This window comes from Ornithodoros turicata, chromosome 2 (genome assembly GCF_037126465.1).
Source record: "Ornithodoros turicata isolate Travis chromosome 2, ASM3712646v1, whole genome shotgun sequence".
Classification (NCBI taxonomy): Eukaryota; Metazoa; Arthropoda; class Arachnida; order Ixodida; family Argasidae; genus Ornithodoros; species Ornithodoros turicata.
Window position 1 is genome coordinate 136129542 of NC_088202.1, and position 18460 is coordinate 136148001.

The 18460-nt window shown below is 46.9% G+C and overlaps 2 protein-coding genes across 2 annotated transcripts; both read right to left on the minus strand.

Moving 5' to 3' along the window:
• Window positions 1-2994: 2994 nt before the first annotated feature.
• LOC135385067 (prolyl 4-hydroxylase subunit alpha-1-like) lies at window positions 2995-10281 on the minus strand. Its single transcript, XM_064614243.1, has 3 exons — window positions 10225-10281; window positions 6173-7288; window positions 2995-3492 (listed from the first exon to the last, which is right to left on the minus strand). The coding sequence occupies exons 1-3, from the start codon at window positions 10279-10281 to the stop codon at window positions 2995-2997; spliced, it is 1671 nt and encodes a 556-aa protein (XP_064470313.1).
• Window positions 10282-10694: 413 nt separating this feature from the next.
• Window positions 10695-15004, minus strand: LOC135384116 (prolyl 4-hydroxylase subunit alpha-2-like). Its single transcript, XM_064613337.1, has 2 exons — window positions 13974-15004; window positions 10695-11198 (listed from the first exon to the last, which is right to left on the minus strand). Exons 1-2 carry the CDS (start codon window positions 14994-14996, stop codon window positions 10701-10703), a joined length of 1521 nt encoding a protein of 506 aa, XP_064469407.1. The 5' UTR covers window positions 14997-15004; the 3' UTR covers window positions 10695-10700.
• Window positions 15005-18460: the final 3456 nt, after the last annotated feature.

Below are 18460 nucleotides of genomic sequence, written 5' to 3' on the forward strand. Positions count from 1 at the left end.
GTCCCATAAAGCCGGAAGTTCTTCCTCGATGGTGGATTCAGTGAATTCAGATATCTCAAAGGAAGAAAGCGAAAAATGAAGTTCAGTAGAACCAACAGAAAGGACCATGTACCTTGTCCCCACTCAAACACATGTTACAATAACAGGACATGCTACGATCACATGGAGTGTAGCAGATCCACAGAGGGAATCCAAGTCCGAAACTCGCAAGACACGCTACGCTAACAAGGCTACGCGAGTGCTACGCGAGCTTGGAAGTAATGACAAATAACAATGACTTACTGCATGACAAAGCTAAATGTCTTGGTGTTGCTAGAGCAGCCAAAAGAGATTCTGGAAAGCGTCAACGGAACTGAGACAAAAGATTACACAGTAACTATCTCCTTACGCTTCAGGTGGAACACAACAATGTTAGGCTAGTACTATTCTGTGCAGTTAGTCCTAAACGCAAAAAAAAAAAGAACGTCAATAACTGGACGTTCAATGCTGGTGAAACACTGTTCAGCCACCGCAAAAATTCGCTGCAATGACGCAAGAAACACAACTCCTTTGATTAAGAAGAAACGAGCAGTTAGGGTTGAAAACACTAGTCCCATTATTGAGAATGCTAGCATTATCGCAAATACGTAAGAACAGATTTATGTATAATGGCGACATGTATCTGAAGCAGGAATACAAAATGCCCCTCTGTCTCTTTCACGAGACTAGTGTTCCTAACACAGAGGAGCATGGCTGACCATGTTAAGGTTGCAGCTTCACAAAAGACAAAACTGGGAAGGCGTTAAATTAACAATACGTTAACAAATTAAACTCGTCTCAAAACTAGTCCTTAGACTCTCGCTTCCCCGAGAAAGTGACTGGCTGGATGACGAAGGAGATGGAAAAACGTGGACCGAACAAAATGGAAAGACGTACAAGTACGTTCGAAAATTATATGGCAAGTCCTCCCTCTTTCTCAAGGACATAAATAAAGCGATTCAATTCCATTACGAGGTTTGACATCAACGTCTCCCATTTTTTTTTCCAAGTTTTTGCTGTGATTCACCGGTCCATTTTGAGGTGAATGGCGCGTTATATGTCGGAATGCCAGTTAAGAAAGTTGGGCGTCACTTAATTTGCCCCTTTAATTCGGGGCTTTACGTTGCGAGGCAACTATATGATCATGAGCTACGCCACAGTGGTAGGTCTGTGATCAATTTTTGGCAACCTGAGCGTTCAGTTGGTGGGCGTCACTAAAATAGGAAATATTTTGAAAACGTTATAAAATATATCCCGCGTACAGTACACTCGAGTTGCGTATACGCATGCGTAGGCAAAAGAGTTTACGCGTCTGCCAACGACATCGGTCTCAGTAAAAGGGTGAAGTGCTAGTGAGGGAAGTCTACAACTAAATGGCACCCGCGAGTGTGGCATTGCAGAAATAACAGTCGACCCTACCCTTCTGTTCGTCCGGGGCTCGGTCTGCATAAACATCGCGGCTCGTCGTCGCATGACAACGGAATGCTCTTATTTCAACCATTATCGCCTTTCATCCCCAGCAAAAGCCCTCATCCGCTCCTCCAGGCGAACGCCGACATACCGATGGTCCTATGTGGCGACTTCAATGCGGACATAGTGCAGAACACGCACTTCGTCACTTCAATGAAGGACATGCTAGACATCGATTGCTCCACACGGGTGACGTCGGGTACAACTCTTCGCAATACTTCTCCAGATCTCACGTCTACGCGCAACATCAGCGTCGGATGCCTGAATTACATATCCTACACCTCGTACCATCGTCCAGTGTTGAACAGGATGGTTAGACGACACTCCCTCCTGCCGCCCACGATATCACTGACGTAGTAGCGAAACACTCTAATATTATACGTACTTTTTTTTTCTTTAATTTTAATGTTAGCGCCACAGGGCAACTGTGACTATGAGAGGCGTATACAGACATGGACAGATGGCAAGAGGACAGCAGGAACGAGTGGGAGACTGGGGGGGGGGGGGTGATTATGCGTCGTGGGCCGGCTTCAGGGGGAACTGTGTCGGCATTCGTCTAAAAAGTCTTCTGAAAGCCCAGGGGAAATCTCAGGTGCGCAGCCGGTGGTAGGAGGTATCTGTGGAGTGGTCGCGGTGTTAAGAAGTGAGAAAAAATGGGACGGTGGCATTTGAAGTACACTTTAATGAAGAGGCAGGACTCGGAGGCAGATGATGATGAGTAAGAATTGAAAACAAGAGAAGGGGAAGGAGGCACCTGGGGGCTGAGGGACGTTGAGTGCTGTGGTCCATGCACGCCACGAAGAGTCTTTGGCGACTGGACGTATATACTAAAGATCGTGCAGCACCTGAAGCTGATCTCCAACCTTACCAATCCAAGCTGGGCTGGTTCCCAACCTCCTCTCGTCCGACAACGATTGACAACTGACACTTTTGTGTGCTTTTTTTTTTACCCTGCACAACTTCAGATTATTGTAACGTACATGGATTCCTATGGCTGCCACTGTCGCGGAATTATTCATGGAAATTTTGATTTTTTGTGCCGATCTTTTTTCATGGGCCACGAGACCATTTCCTTACTAAACCATTGTTTGCAGAGAATGTTTTTTTTTTTTTTTTTGTTTTGTGAATTACTTATTACTGACTTCATCGATGCATGAGCGGCGGAGACCAGTATGCCAGCGGGGTCTGTGTAGATAGTTATTTACTCTTCTTTCTCGCAACAAGCATCCCAAGGAGCACGCACGTCATTGCTTCAAGCATGCAGACTTATAGTCATCCAACAGTCGTCCCAATACAAAGTCACAATGTACAGATAAACAGTGCATAACAGAGTGAACACATGACGCAAAAACACTGAATTTCGAGCGCAACGACGGCGTACCCGTCCACTTCGTATCCAATTCAATCCGGAATCAGTTGAGTGACAAAGAAAAAAAAAGAAAGAAAAAACACGCAGCAAAATTCAACGACACGCTAGTTTTGGCATACAACATATTCTAAACAACGTTACCCATGTAGGGATAATTGGTAGTTAACTCTGTACTGTCCTCTTTCTCGGATCCATTTCGTAGCAATCCATTTGGAGCCTCTCAAGACGGGACATGAGCCATGTAACGTCCTCATATCTCTGGTGCGCGTCTCGCTCCATGTCTGGACGTAATCCGTCTTACTTTCTCCCGGAGTCTTCATATTGAACCAGAAGAGAGCCAGACCAGCTTTAGGCCTGACTTCGATGTCTAATTTCGGGAAAACCGTAGAGCCACCGGCTGCCACGTCTGATAGATAGAGGAGTGCCGTTGCTATACGGAAGCCATTCTGTACCGTGTAGTCCTCCAGTGCGTCTCCTGGATTACCATTGTCGTTGTGGGGTCCGTAGTGACCGCCCAGTCCGTAGTTGACTATCTGAAGCGGCTCTGCATTATTAATACTCAGTCCAGTAACTGCTGAGATACGTCGTGATACCCTCGCAGCGACTGCGTCGTCATCGTCGTCGAGCCAAAGCAACTGCACAGGTTCAATAATACAAGATTAAGTAACGCGTGGGTTGGCAAAACGAAGAAAAAGCCATGCATCATCACACCGACCATGGTTAAGAATTGAGCTGGGCTTTTGCAAAGTTGATGCATTTTGCGTTCAGCGCTAACGTCTAGTACCAGAAGCTAATATTTTAATGCTTTAGATTTAGAACCCTCAACTTGGAAAGTCGTGACCGTCTGATGGGCGTCTGAAGGTGTGAAGCCTCGAACAAACCTCTCTCCACCATTCCTCTTCCCATACCAGCGTGCTGCGCATGCGCACTGCTACAGGGAAGACCTCTCTCTCTCTCTCTCTTTCATTCACTCTCTCCGATAGCGCGGCGAAAGGGCAACTCGTCGGGGAGTAAGATAACTGCGCCACTGTTGTGGCTGTGTAGTTAGTGGGAGTTAGTAACAGTTGATGATAGTGATAGTTAGTGGTAATGGGTGGGTGGTGGGTTGGCTGTAAAGAAAAAAAAAAACAGATACATAAGAGAATATCCCTAATGCTAACGCATTTCCGCCCCATTCTCGGACAACGCCAATCAGGGACCGCCCTTTTGCGCTGGCAAGTATACAATCAGGGACCGGTAGAAGGGCATTTGGAGACCTACGGGCGAGTGGGAGGGCGTCTGCAGGTCGCAGAGAGTCTGTGATCGGCTTGTGGAATGTCACTTCTTAGCATCGGACGTGTTTGTACAGCCAGAAGCGTAGCACAGTGTTCCACGCGACATAGGCGCGTCAGAACTCCCTCTGGTAAGCGAAAGTTGCCGTATTTACTGTTGACTTTTGAGTATATTGCGGAAGCAGACGATCTCCGAGACAATTACCTGCGCTATGCACTCCCATTTGTGTGCCAGCCTTACGTCATCACGATGTTACTATTTCTGGGGCGCTCCTACCCAAGCAGCACCCCGATATCGGGCCGACATCGGCCCGATGTGCTCCTGCCGACACCCCCGATATCGGCCCAACGTACACTTTGCAACACCGCCCAGAGTTGGGCCGATGTCGGGTCAGGATATTGGCCCGATATCATTTGGACATGCTGCCGATGTCATTTCGACATGTTACCGACATGCTACCGATTTGTGACCGATGTTGCGCGAACATAATTTTTCATTTATATTCGTGTGTCGGCAATCGTAACTACAAAAACAAAGTTAGACTGTTATTTGCTAGGAAACAACATTTTATTTCAGCCATTATTTCTTACTCGTTTCATTTTCTGATGGTTTCTTTTATTCCTCGTATTTCCCATGACGGGCAATGAGCACGGCGTTACAAAAAGCAAGACGAAAAAAAGTTTCAAAGCTCCTAGGACCACGAAGTGTAAGAAGCTTTCAAAAGGTACCGGCATTCCTTTCGAAGCGAAAACAGATACTATATATTTCATGTCTTACGAGCTTCCGCAAATTCGAGTGCCCTGTTAGTCTCGGAATCAAAATGGTGGAGGTGTCGTGTCTCAGTTTAATTCGCTCAAGCATACAAACAAGGCTCAAGTGAGGAATTGCTTCGAATATTAACTCGACATCAACGTAACGAATGTGTTTGCTACTTGCTTTTGGCGCGGGACACAAGTCAGTCTATGGAAAGCCAGTGTCAGCGTCATGTCGTTGGCTTCGGTCAACATCGAGCCGACATTGCCAACTTCAGTGGGATGTTGGTCGCAAGTTGGCAATGTCGGCGTCATGTCTCTGGTTTCTATGATAATCAAGGCGACATTGTCAATCTCTATGGGATGTCAATCGCAAGTTGGCATTGTCAGCGTCTTCTCGCTGGTGTCGGTCAACATCAAGCCGGCATTGCCAACTTCAAAGTGATATCGGTCACAAGTTGGCATTGTCGGCTACATGTCGCATATTTCCGTCAACACTGTGCCGGCATTGCCAACTTCAGTGTGATATCGGCCGCAAGTTGGCAGTGTCGTCTAGATGTCGCGTTTTCCCATCAACATCGAGCCGACATTGCCAACTTCAAAGTGATATCGGTCGGATGTTGGCATTGCCGGCTACATGCCACTTGTTTCGGTCAACACCGAGCCGACATTGCCAACTTCAGCGTGATATCGGTCGCAAGTTGGCAGTGTCGGCTAGATGTCGCGTTTTTTCCATCAACATCGAGCCGACATTGCCAACTTATGTCGTACATCGGTCACAAGTTGGCAGTGTCGGGGATATGTTGGGCCGACACGCCCAACTTGCTGCCGATATCGGCCCGATGTCGTGTGCTGCCTGGGTAGCTACAGACAGAGTGCGAACCTTTAGAACACGTTTTAATATGTAAGCTGGTCTCAAAAGAGAAACTTGGCCAACTACACTCTTCAGCGGTGCTGAACGTTACCGTATCGGTCTCATACGTACGGTTCCGGATACGACAATCCCTTTAAAGTAAGGACGAGAGAGAACTATACTGCTGAATGTTTACCGCCCCCCACGGTGAATTTGTTTCATACCTGTCGTCACCCTTCGTGGCGTACAGCGAGGGCGTGCGTCAATTTTGCCGATTTCCCTACAAGCTACCTGATGCATAACTTCCTAAGTCCGAGCTGAGCACTACGGAACTATACATGCGGAATAAAAGCAGTGAAAGAACGAGCAGTAGGTTTTGACAGTACCTCTTGCCACGCCATGCTATCTTTCCAAACTTAGTTTACTGTAGGTGCTTACCTTTCCTACTCGATATGCTGGTAACGGCTCTATCGTTGTACGTCTTAGCTTGTTCTTTGTGACATCGCACATCGATTCGCACTCTTCCCTACTCAACAGATCATGGTATAAGATTATAATCGGATCGGCAGACAGCACTTCCACTTTCACTGGTTGAAGGAGCATTGCTGGGTTACCACTTGCTGTTGTCATTCTACATGTCAACTTAGAGCTTCTTCTGGGTCTCGAATCTTCTCGTTGGAAACAAGTGTTGGCAAAATAGTACGCATCAACTTCCATAGGTGAAACAGGTTCAGGCGGGTCTTTCTTAGCACTTGAGTTTGTCTTCCATTGGCGGAAGATAGCCGATACGTTGACACTCTCCGGTGGATACCGAATAACTTGTCTGGCAAAGGCCATAGCGGAAGATACTTGCTTTCTCTTGAGCAATGAAAGCGCCATGATGTCGTTAAAGCTATGTTTGGCACTGCTGCTGTTTCTGGCTACTTTCATCGCTTCCTGCACCCAGTCAATGGGAGTCTTATAGTCCTTTATCAAGCACATGTACGCTATCTCAGTCATCTCATTTGGAGTTGGCGGGGGCAAGAGGGGTGACCTCATCTCTATTAGACTAGATACATTCAGAAGGTAGATTTTCTGCAGCCGACACAGCCCTATTGCGGCACCTTCCAAGTCTGTTCTTGTCGGAAATACGGCACCTGAAACGGCCACAGTCAAGTTGTTCACGTTGCGGCTTGACATTTCGGATCTACATCCGCCGTAGACATTGTGCAACAGTATCTGAGAGCCCCTAAAGTCGCGCAAAAGGTGCGCAGAATATCGCTCTAAGCGGGAGAGGCGTTCTTCCTCCAGCGTGACGTACTCCTGCAGAGCTTTAGTTACCATGCGTTCAGTATGCAGCAGTTGGGTCTGTTCACGGGTAGACGTGTACAGATCTGGTGTGGGTTCGCAATGTCCTCCGTGCCATCTGCCAAGCTGAATCAGGATATAAAAGGCGATCGGCATCAAGTACTCGGGGAACATTCCATTCATTTTGGACTGTAGCGTTCCTCGACCTTCTTCCTCTTCTTCTCCTTCTCTAAAGGGGACGAGGCTACCCTGAACCTGAACCTGAACCTGTAGAGTACGCGTCACGCTCCCTCGATACCTGCACAAAGCCGTCATCAAAGGTTTGAGGGGTAACGGAAGTTCAACAACACGATTAGGTAGATGCAAGATTTTACGTTTTACTTTACGCGTAATGTGCTCAACGTGCACTGTGCTAAAAGTAGAAGTGTCTACTCCCAACATTAGTATATTTCTTTGTCTCACAGAGACGTGACAGCGGCAACACATGCACGTTACAGTAGGAAAGACAGGCTATTCCAACATGCAGTGCGATCTAATGTAGACTGGACGCTGCTTTCGATTGACAGGATAAGAAGACGACTGCCCACAAACCATTAAAAAAAAGACTTTTCGGAAGAGATCCTTGAAAATCTAACGAGGGCATTATTCGAGTGCGACAACTGATAAAGATGCCGCAATTGCTGTCGCTGCTACTCGCAAATCGTAGATGAAAGTTAAGCTGTTACCCCTATAGGGTACTGATTTAACCAGTCACCGCAACACCCCCATATGCTTATCGATATCCCCAATCCTCCCAATTTTGGCTGCACTTTCCTGCGCATGCGATTGCGCATAAACCACTGCCCTGGGTCTCAGGCCAACTTGAACAAAATCTCAGGTTTGTCAGGCACAAGCGAGATATGACAACGTGGCCCGGCTGGTCGCTGATAGGTAAAAGCGGTGGCTGAGATGGTGCAGGTGGTGCTAGTGAACCACGTCGAGACTGGGAGGTACCCGGGTTCGAATCCCGGTGCCGGCTGTGCTGTCTGTGGTTTTTCCTGGGTTTTCCTCAGACGCTTTCAGACATATGTCGGTACAGTTCCCTTAGAAGTCGGCCCAGGACGCACATTCCCCCAGGGGCGTGAGTCGTGACGTTGCCCACATACGTGAGGCCGACAACGGCAAGCCCTATCACCACCGCCACCACCACGGTGCTAGTGAACAAGCTCGCCGTTGTCGGCCTCGCAGAGATGAGCAACGTCACGACTAACGCTCAAGGGGGAATGTGCGTCCGGGGCCGACTTCTAAAAGAGAACTGTGCCTAGTCTCGGGGTTTTTACATTATGCATCATCTTCTCCAGCTCGATTGCTTCCTAGCCATTTTTTCATTAACGTATGTCTGACAGCGTCTGAGCAAAACCCAGGAACAACCCCAGACAGCACAGCCAGCACCGGGATTCGAACCCTCTTATTTCCCTGTCTCGACGTGGCATGGCCAGCGCGCTAACCACATAACCACACAAGCTGGTCAGAGAGGACATACGCGTTTAGTGAGTCGAGATGTTGAGCATGATGGAACAAATCAGCAGGAGAGTCGAAGAAAGGCAAGAGAGAGGTTTATTAAGGCTTCTTGGGTGGTGAAGGGCCGAATTAAGAGTTAATGGAAGATGTTTAGACGCCGACTATGCAGCGATGAACTCCAGAGCTTGCGTGGCGATCGTTGCTTTTGCCCGTTGCTGCCACGATGTTGATGAGCCTGTGGAAGTGGAAGTGATATGGTGATGACACTGTCGTTCACACGACCCGCATGTTAAAAGTACAGAATGATACAGTTCAAAATATCGACCAGCGACGTAGCGTGTGCAAAGGAATAATTCTTCAAATGATGTGTTTTACTTCTTCGTAGAATAGTTCTTGTCTTCAGGTCTTGAGACATTTGCTGAGGGACGTCCAGAGCATTCGAGCTGATGTCCCATAAAGCCAGAAGTTCTTCCTCGATGGTGGATTCAGTGCCTTCAGATATCTCAAAGTAAGAAGGCAAAAAAATTGAGATCAGTATAACCAACAAAAAGGACCATGAACCCTGCCCACGCTCAAAGATACGATAACAGGACATACTACGATCAAATCGAGTGTAACCTAAGTGTAAGTCCTTTATTCTTTGCAACAGAGAGAGAAATAGAGAGACAGGGTACAAGATCCTACCATGTAACTTATAGACAAAAAACAAGGAGCCCGTCTTGCGCTCCGGCACATTGTTGTAATGTGAGGAAGTTCTGGAGTTTCCTACCCAAACACCGATGGATGCCATGTATTGTTCACTTGAGGTCCTGCGTTACGTATCCTTGAGGGTCAAACAGTTCAATTTTCCATTAGAACCGAAAACATAGTTTCGGTTTCCCTCCAGAGCATAAAATTTTGTTTCGGCTTCCGTTTTGTTCGGGTTCGCACAAAAATAACGCTTTTTTTCCTCTCTCTCTCTCTCTCTCTCTCGGTTTTGGGTTTACGTTTTCCGTTCGCTTCGGAACCCTGGTTACCACAGTGAAGCAAATGTGACTATGATAGGTTTAAAGATATGCGTGCAGGAGAAGAGGACAGGAAAGTAAAGGGAATTTATTGTTTATTATGGCATCCTGGTTCCATCTCACGGATAACTGTGCTAACTTCTGGAAAGCCTGTCAGAAAACCTGGAGCAAAGCTCAGAAAGCACATCCGGATTCCATTGACACTTACGTCACACTCTAGCGGTAGCGCTGCAGTCAGCAGGTAATAATAAATAATAATGGTGTCGTGATGGTACACGTAAGGTCTGTCTGCCTAGTGTGGCGACATGCTGCACGTGTGCAGGGTAGGACTGTGGATAATTTCGACCACCTGGGGTTCTTTTGACGTGCGCCGGAAATCTCCGACACACGGTGCTGGAAGCAATGTTCGTCTCTGTGTCAATGTGTGTACACATGGAAGAAAAATGTGTGAGAGATAATGGGTCAGAGTGTCTGTGTGTCCGTAACTTTACTGACTCTTTTTTGCCCCGTACAACTCCGGACTGCGGTAACGTACAGGGTGTGTGCAGATGAACTCCAGTGGCATTTGCACACGTATGCATGAGCCACTGGAGTTTATCTGCACGACCTGTACACGCATTCGAATGGAGACCGCTGCCGCGTCATTATACACGGACTTTTTTTCTGGTTTGTTCGTGTGCCACGAGACCGTCCACTTACCAGACCAGCGTTCCCGTTACGGTTGGGACTGTACCGTTTACATGTGTGCTGCTCCATAGTAGATGAGCGAATACAATGATCCCCGATAAGTCCCGGCACCGACATTCTTTTTTTTTTTACAATTACTTATTTCGTTGCTTCATGTGCGGCGGAGCCTGTTATGGAGTTGTTTATCGTTTCTCGCGACAAGCGTTCCAAAGAACACGCAGGCCGTTTCTTCAAGCAAGCAGAGTTATAGTCATCCAACAGTCGTCCCAAGAGAGTCACAATATACAGAGAGACAACAGTGCATAACAGAGTGAACACATGAGACAGGAACACTCGAATTTCGTGCGCAACAACGGCGTACCCGTCCAGTTCACATCCAGTTCAATCCGCACCCAGAATCATTGAATTGAGTGAGAAAAAAAGAAAGAAACGCACAGCAGAATTCAACGAGTCGTTAGTTTTGGCATAGAAGCATATTACAAACGACGTCACCCACTTAGGGGTAATTGGTAGTTAACTTTGTACTGTCCGCTTTCTGCGAGCCATTTCGTAGCAATCCATTTGGAGCCTCTCAAGACTGGGCAGGAGCCATGTAACGTCCGCATATCTCTGATGCGTGTCTCGCTCCATGTCCGCACGTAATCAGTCTCATTTTCCCCAGGAGTCTTCAGGTTGAACCAGAAGAGAGCCAGACCAGCTTTAGGCCTGACTACGATGTCCAATTTGGGGAAAACCGTAGAGCCACCGGCTGCCACGTCTGAGAGATAGAGGAGAGCCGTTGCTAACCGGAAGTCATTTTGCACAGTGTAGTCCTCCAGTGAAGCTCCTGGATACCAGTTGTCGTTGTGGGGTCCGTAGTGACCACCCAGTCCGTAGTTGACTATCTGAAGTGCCTCTGCATTATTAGTACTCAGTCCAGTAACTGCTGAGATACGTCGTGATATCCTCGCAGCGACGGCGTTGTCACCGTCGTCGAGCCAAAGCAACTGCACAGTAATACAAGATTAGGTTACGCGTGGATTCACAAAACGAAGAAAGAGACATGCATCATGCCCACCAAGCTCAAGAATTCAGCTGGGCTTCTGCAGGGTTGATGGATTTAGCATTTAGCATTAGCGTGTACTATGAGAACCTAATATTTTAATGCGTTAGCATTAGAACCCCGAAGTTGGAAAATCGTGACCGTCCGATGGACGTGTGAAGGTGTGAAGCCTCGGAGGAAGACTCCCTCCTCGGCGACAGCCCAGCTCATACCAAGACAACTCATACCACACTCAACTCATACCACGCTCCTCAACTCATACCAGGATAACTCATACCAAGACAACTCTTACCACACTCGACTTTTTGTTCTTTTTTTTTTTTTTTTGCTGGACGAGGGGTTGTTTTCGGGATTAGCTTTTCAAACTCAAAACTCATGCACATGCCCGGAAATGCCATCAGGAAAGAAAAAAAATTTAAAAAAATGACAGAACTTCACTGATACTGAAGTTCTTCCCGCCGTTCTACTGAAGTTCAACAAGTCTGCCTGACCATGAAGAATGGGTTGCTAGTCCCTGGCTGGTGCCTGACGCCCCAACGCATCGCGAAAACAACGCATCCAGAAGATATGGGTTCGATCCCTACAGCTGGCTAACCTTTTCATTGACTTTCATCTTTCGTTGGAGAAACATGTCAATGGACACATTGAGTATAGCATTGTAATGGGCCGCAACACGGATTGAGCCTATTGATGACGTATTCAAAGAACTAGTATTTTAGTGTTCCGTGCGACAATGGAAATGTGGGACATTCTCGATTTGGCTTCTTTAGAAAAAAAAAACAAACCCATTTCTCAGTACAGCTGCAGTGTGCTTTAACTATTTTTCATTGTGCGTCGGTAACTGTCATCTGTAGGAATGCTACATTTCCTTCAGTATAAGTCACATTCTGCGACATTTTCTTCCTGATATGGGGGGGGGGGGGGGGCTTTCCCTGCGTGACTTGAATTTGAATGGTACAAAAAAGCTACTCCCATAATCAACATCCCTTCCCGCAGGACAAAAATAAATAAATAAATAAAAATAACATGTTTCTCGCAAAAAAAAAAAAAAACTAAACAGAAAACACAGTTAAGTGTGGTATGAGTTGTCTTGGTATGACTTGTCCAGGTATGAGCTTGCCTGGTATTGTTTGTCCTAGTATGAGTTGTCTTGGTATGAGTTGTGTATCGTATAAGTTGTCCCGGTATGAGTTGTCTGCTATGAGTTTTCCTGGTATGAGTTGTCTCGGTATGAGCTGGGGTAGAGCCCTCTCCTTTTTTCCTTCTCCCACACCCACGTGCTGCGCATGCGCACTGGTACAGGGAAGACATCTCTCTCCGCCAGTGCGACAAAGGGGGAACTCTCCGGGGAGTAATAACGCTTGCGCCGCTGTTGTGGCTGTGTAGTTAGTGGTAGTTAGTAACAGTTGGTGATAGTTACTGATAGTCGGAGGTGGATAGTGTTGCATAGTGCTCAATAGTGGTGGTAGATCGGCTCTAAACAAACAAACAAAAAAAACATAAGAGAATACATCTAATGCTAACGCATTTCCGCCGCATTAATTACATTAATCGTCTTTCATTTTTTTAAAATTCTGGAATGATGCGTTACGGATCAGTTGAAGCCAGCGGTGACCATTTGGCATCGTAACAAAGGCTTAAAAAATGTCAGTCAGTGTTTGAATAAATTGGTGTCGTATTGTTTCCTCTCGTAAGCTTTAAGACTGTGTCCGACTGTTGCTGGTGCTTTTGTTATCAACCTGAATGTTCTTTAGCGCGCGCAGGAATCTCAGCTGACACACAACGCGAGTGTTTAGCGACTCGCATTAAATCGACTGTCATATCCCTCCCATTAGATCCCGAAACTGTAGTGCCGTTTTAGTCCTCGTTGATCACCGGCAATAACGCCGAAAATCTCATGCGAAATAGTGGAGTGGTTTCTGCGCAAGAGCAGAAGACGGATGCTGAGAGCATGCCGGAATTCGCTGTCAGGCGCTGACAAGTATACAACCAGGGACCGGTAGAAGGACATTTGGAGACCTGCGGGCGAGTGGGAGGGCGTTCGCAGGCCGCAGAGAGTCTGTGATTTGCTTGTGGAACGTCACTTCTGGCCTGGGTTAGCGTGTTTGTAGGTCTCGGACGTGTTTGTACATCCAGGAGCGTAGCACCGTATGTCGCGTCGGCATAATTACTGATGACTTTCGACTATATTGCGGTGCGAATGCTAAGCAGACGAGCTTCGACACAATCACCTGCGCTACGCAGTCCCATTGGTGTGCCAGCCTTGCGTCATCACCGTGTTACTATTGCTGGGACGTCTTTAGCTGCAGAGGGAGTGCGAACCTTTAGAACACGTTGATTTAATATGTAAGCTGTTTTCAAAACAGAAACGTTACCGTATTGGTTTCGTACATACGGTTCCGGATACGATGGTCCCTTTAAAGTATGGACGAGAGAGAACTATACTGCTGAATTTTTACCACCCCACGGTGAACGCGTTTCGTCCCTGTTGTTGCCCCTCGTTGCGTACAGTGTGTGCGTGCGCCAATTTCGCTTATTTCCCAATAAGCTACCGCAAGGACGACTTCTGCCGCCCGAACTAAGCACTGTGTTCCACAAAGCAAAAAAGAAAAAATATACATACGGAAGAAAAGTAGTGAAAGAACGAGCAGTAGGTTTTGGCAGTACATCTTGCCATGCCGTGCTATCCTTCCAGCGTTAGTTTACCGTAGATGCTTACCTTTCCTACTCGATATGCTGGTAACGTCTCTGTGGTTGTACGACTTAGCTTGTTCTTTGTGACATCGCACATCGATTCGCACTCTTCCCTACTCAACAGATCATGGTATAAGATTATAATCGGATCGGCAGACAGCACTTCCACTTTCACTGGTTGAAGGAGCATTACTGGGTTACCGCCGGCTGTTGTCATTCTGCATGTCAACTTAGAGCTTCTTCTCGGACTCGAATCTTCCCGTTGTAAACAAGTGTTGGCAAAATAGTACGCATCAGCTTCCATGGGTGATACAGGTTCATACGGGTTTTTCTTAGCACTTGAGTTTGTCTTCCATTGGCGGAAGGTAGCCGATACGTTGACACTCTCCGGTGGATACCGAATAACTTGTCTGGCAAAGGCCATAGCGGAAGATACTTGCTTTCTCTTGAGCAATGAAAGCGCCATGATGTCGTTAAAGCTATGTTTGGCACTGCTGCTGTTTCTGGCTACTTTCATCGCTTCCTGCACCCAGTCAATGGGAGTCTTATAGTCCTTTAGCAAGCACATGTACGCTATCTCAGTTATCTCATTTGGAGTTGGCGGGGGCAAGAGTGGTGACCTCATCTCTATTAGACTAGAAACATTCAGATGGTAGATTTTCTGCAGCCGACACAGCCCTATTGCGGCACCTTCCAAGTCTGTTCTTGTCGGAAATGCGCTACCTGAAACGGTGACGGTCAAGTTGTCCACGTTGCGACTCGATATTTCGGGTCTGGATCCGCCGTACAGATTGTGCAGTAGTATCTTGCAGCCCTCTAAATCGCGCAAAAGGAGCGCAGAATATCGCTCGAAGCGGGAGAGACGTTCTTCCTCCAGCGTGATGTACTCCAGCAGAGCTTTAGTTACCATGCGTTCAGTATGCAGCAGTTGCGTCTGTTCACGGGTAGACGTGTACAGATCTGGTGTGGGCTGGCAATGTCCTCCGTGCCATCTGCCAAGCTGAATCAGGATAGAAAAGGCGAGCGGCACCAAGTACTCAGGGGTCATTCCATTCATTTTGGACTGTAGTGTTCCTCAATCTGCTTCTTCTTCTGTTTCTTCTCTATTGTAGAGAACGCGTTGTCGCTCCCTCGGTACCCGTACAAAGCCGTTATAAAATGTTTGGGGGCTAACGGAAATTTATCAACACGATTAGGCAGATGGAAAATTTTACTTTACGCGCACTGTGCTTAAAGTAGCACAGAAGTCATTTTTAACACCCTGTTTTCTTTGTATAAAACTGCTAAGCAGGCCAGTAAAATGCACCATGAGAAGTAATTCACCCCACAGAGTCATAATTATCGCAGAAATTGAGTTTAAAGCACGCCGCAAAAGGCGACGGTGCGCAGCGGCGGTGGAGAGAGCAGTACCAGCCTGTTACATCCCTGTGCAAGGGCCACGCTCGCTGATTGGTCCAGAGAAATGTTGTCTGCTGCTCAGCTAACTCAGCTGTCGTCTGCTACTGGGCTGTTCGGGATTCTGAAAAAGCATTGCTCCTGGGTCGGTCATGATTCGGCCGCTCCTCCTATCCCCATCCTTGCCCCTGTAACGTCATCGGTGACGTGGCATCGTGCTTCTCCTCGTTATACTCGGAGTGGAGAGTTAACGGTGAACGGGCGGAGATATGTTTATGTGAGTTCTTTTTTTTCTTTCTGGGAAACAACTTGGCACACATCAAAACCTTTCGCGCTATGCTGTAAAATGAAACACACACTTTTATCAGACGTCTTAATCTGAATTTTTTCTTGAATGGCCCTCTGTAGTCCTTTAAAGTAGAAGTGTATGCTCCCAACATGCGTAAATTTGTTTGTCTCACAGAGACGTGACAGAGACAAGACACGTTATAGTAGCAAAGAGGGGCTGTTCCAACATGCAGTGCGATCTAATGCACACTGGGCGCTGGTTTGGAATGAAGCACGACTTCCAAAATATTACGGTACGGCGTACAATTCGTTGGAGGTGGCGAGCTTGTTGTTCGCATAAACGGTGACCATGCCGCTCAACAGATGGTCTATTGGGAACACGATATCTTTCTCGTCCATTTCTCCTTTGTCGTCGCGGATTTTGCGCGCGGTCAAAGACACGAAGCTGTCGTAGAGATCCAAGTGTGCCCTTGTAAATTTTGAATAGAAAATTCTTTCACGGTATTATTTACCCTGTTGACCGGATAAAAGAGTTGTTAGGATAAAAGAATGCGCAGTAAATGACTATACCGACAAACCATTAACAAAAAACTGCCCTGAAGTGATCCTTAAAAATCTGACGAGGGCATTATTCTAGTGCGATAACTGTTAAAGATGTCGGAATTGCTATCGCTGATGAAGATAAGATGAAGTTAAGCTGTTACCCGTATAGGGTTCTGATTTACCCAGCCCCCGCAACACACTCATATATGCTTGCCGACATCCCCCGCCCTTTATTTCCTGTGCAACGACTACAGAGCGGCTTTTGGTAGTTCTGCTTTAGACACATGTCCACTTTGATACATCAAACTTGTTCTCACGTATCTGCGATGTGCATGCGATTCTGCATCAACCACTGCCCTGGGGCTGATGCCAACTTGAACAAAATCTCAGGCTTGTCAGGCATAAGCGAGATGACAACGCGGCCCGGCTGGTCGCTGATGGGTAAAAGCGGTGGCCGAGGTGACGTAGCTGGTGGTGCTAGTGAACGAGTCGCCGTTGTCGTCCTCGCAGAGGTGAGCAACGTCACGACTAAGGCTCTGGGGGGAATGTGCGTCCTGGGCCGACTTCCAAGGGAACTGTGCCGACATATGTCTGACGGCGTCTGGGGAAAACCCAGGAATAACCCCAGACAGCACAAGCGGCACTGGGATACGAACCCTGTTACCTCCGAGTCTCGACGTGGCATGGCCTGCACGCTAGCCACTCAACCACACGAGCTTGTCCGGGAGGACGTACCCGTTTAGTCAGGCGAGATGTTGAGAATGAAGGAACAAATCAGCAGGAGAGTCGAAGAAAAGAAAGATAAATGTTTATTAACATCAGCAACAGATATCAAAACCACCTGCAGTGAATCACCGCACAGAACTTGTCGAGCACGTAAGTGTCGTGCTATAAGCAGGTCATTCTTTTGATTTTCACAATGCAAAGACCATGGCACACGAGCATAGATGGGGGTGTAAGAAAATTTTTAGAATCTTGGCACAATACCCGTAATGATAACGCATGTAACAGTCACAAAGGGCCACTACCTGATTGCTACAAGATCATGACTAAGCTATAAGTAGAACTCGGATGACGTACAGTTTCTTGTTTCATTCTGATGATGATGATGCCCGAACAGGCATCGAAACGTCATATTACATTTTGTTTCATTGTTACGTCAAGCCAGTGTGCGTAAGTTTTCCTCAATGGTACACTTCAGAATATCGGTCACCGACGTAGCGTGTGCTAAGGAATAATGCTTCAAATGACGGGTTTTACTTCTTCGTAGAAGAATTCTTGTCTTCAGGCCTTGAGGCATCTGCTGATGGATGTGCTGAGCATTCTAGCTGAGTCCCATAAAGCCGGAAGTTCTTCCTCGATGGTGGATTCAGTGAATTCAGATATCTCAAAGGAAGAAGGCGAAAAATGAAGTTCAGTAGAACCAACAGAAAGGACCATGTACCTTGCCCGCACTCAAACACATGTTACGATAACAGGACATGCTACGATCACATGGAGTGTAGCAGATCCAAACAGTGAATCCGAGTCCGAAACTCGCAAGACACGCTACGCTAACAAGGCTACGCGAGTGCTACGCGAGCTTGGAAGTAATGACAAATAACAATGATTTACTGCATGACAAAGCTAAATCTCTTGGTCTTTCTAGAGCAGGCAAAAGAGATTCTGGAAAGCGTCAACGGAACTGAGACAAAAGGTTACACAGTAACTATCTCCTTACGCTTCAGGTGGAACACAACAATGTTAGGCTAGTACTATTCTGTGCAGTTAGTCCTAAACGCAAAAAAAAAGAAAGAAAAAAGAACGTCAATAACTGGACGTTCAATGCTGGTGAAACACTGTTTAGCCACCGCTAAAATGCGCTGCAATGACGCAAGAAACACAACTCCTTTGATTAAGAAGAAACGAGCAGTTAGTGTTGAAAACACTAGTCCCATTAATGGCAACATGTGTCTGAAGCAGAAATACAAAATGCCCCTCTGTCTCTTTCACGAGACTAGTGTTCCTAGCACAGAGGAACATGGCTGACCATGTTAAGGTTGCAGCTTCACAAAAGACAAAACTGGGAGGGAGGTAAATTAACAGTAAGTTAACAAATTAAACTCGTCTCAAAACTGATCCTTAGACTCTCGCTTCCACTAGATAGTGACTGACTGGATGACTAAGGAGATGGAAAAACGTGCACCGAACAAAATGGAAAGACGCACAAGTACGTTCGAAAATTATTTGGCAAGTCCTCCCTCTTTCTCAAGGACATAAATAAAACGATTCAATTCCATTATGAGG

Excerpts from the sequence above, each read along its gene's own strand:
- LOC135385067 (XM_064614243.1), bottom strand. The coding sequence starts at position 10,281 with ATGGAGCAGCACACATGTAAACGGTACAGTCCCAACCGTAACGGGAAC. Across the intron at positions 7,289-10,224 it reads GTAACGGGAACGCTGGTCTG|GTTCAGGTTCAGGTTCAGGG; the intron begins GTAAGTGGACGG and ends CGTACTCTACAG. Across the intron at positions 3,493-6,172 it reads CAGCATATCGAGTAGGAAAG|TTGCTTTGGCTCGACGACGA; the intron begins GTAAGCACCTAC and ends GAACCTGTGCAG.
- LOC135384116 (XM_064613337.1), bottom strand. The coding sequence starts at position 14,996 with ATGACCCCTGAGTACTTGGTGCCGCTCGCCTTTTCTATCCTGATTCAG. Across the intron at positions 11,199-13,973 it reads CAGCATATCGAGTAGGAAAG|TTGCTTTGGCTCGACGACGG; the intron begins GTAAGCATCTAC and ends ATTACTGTGCAG.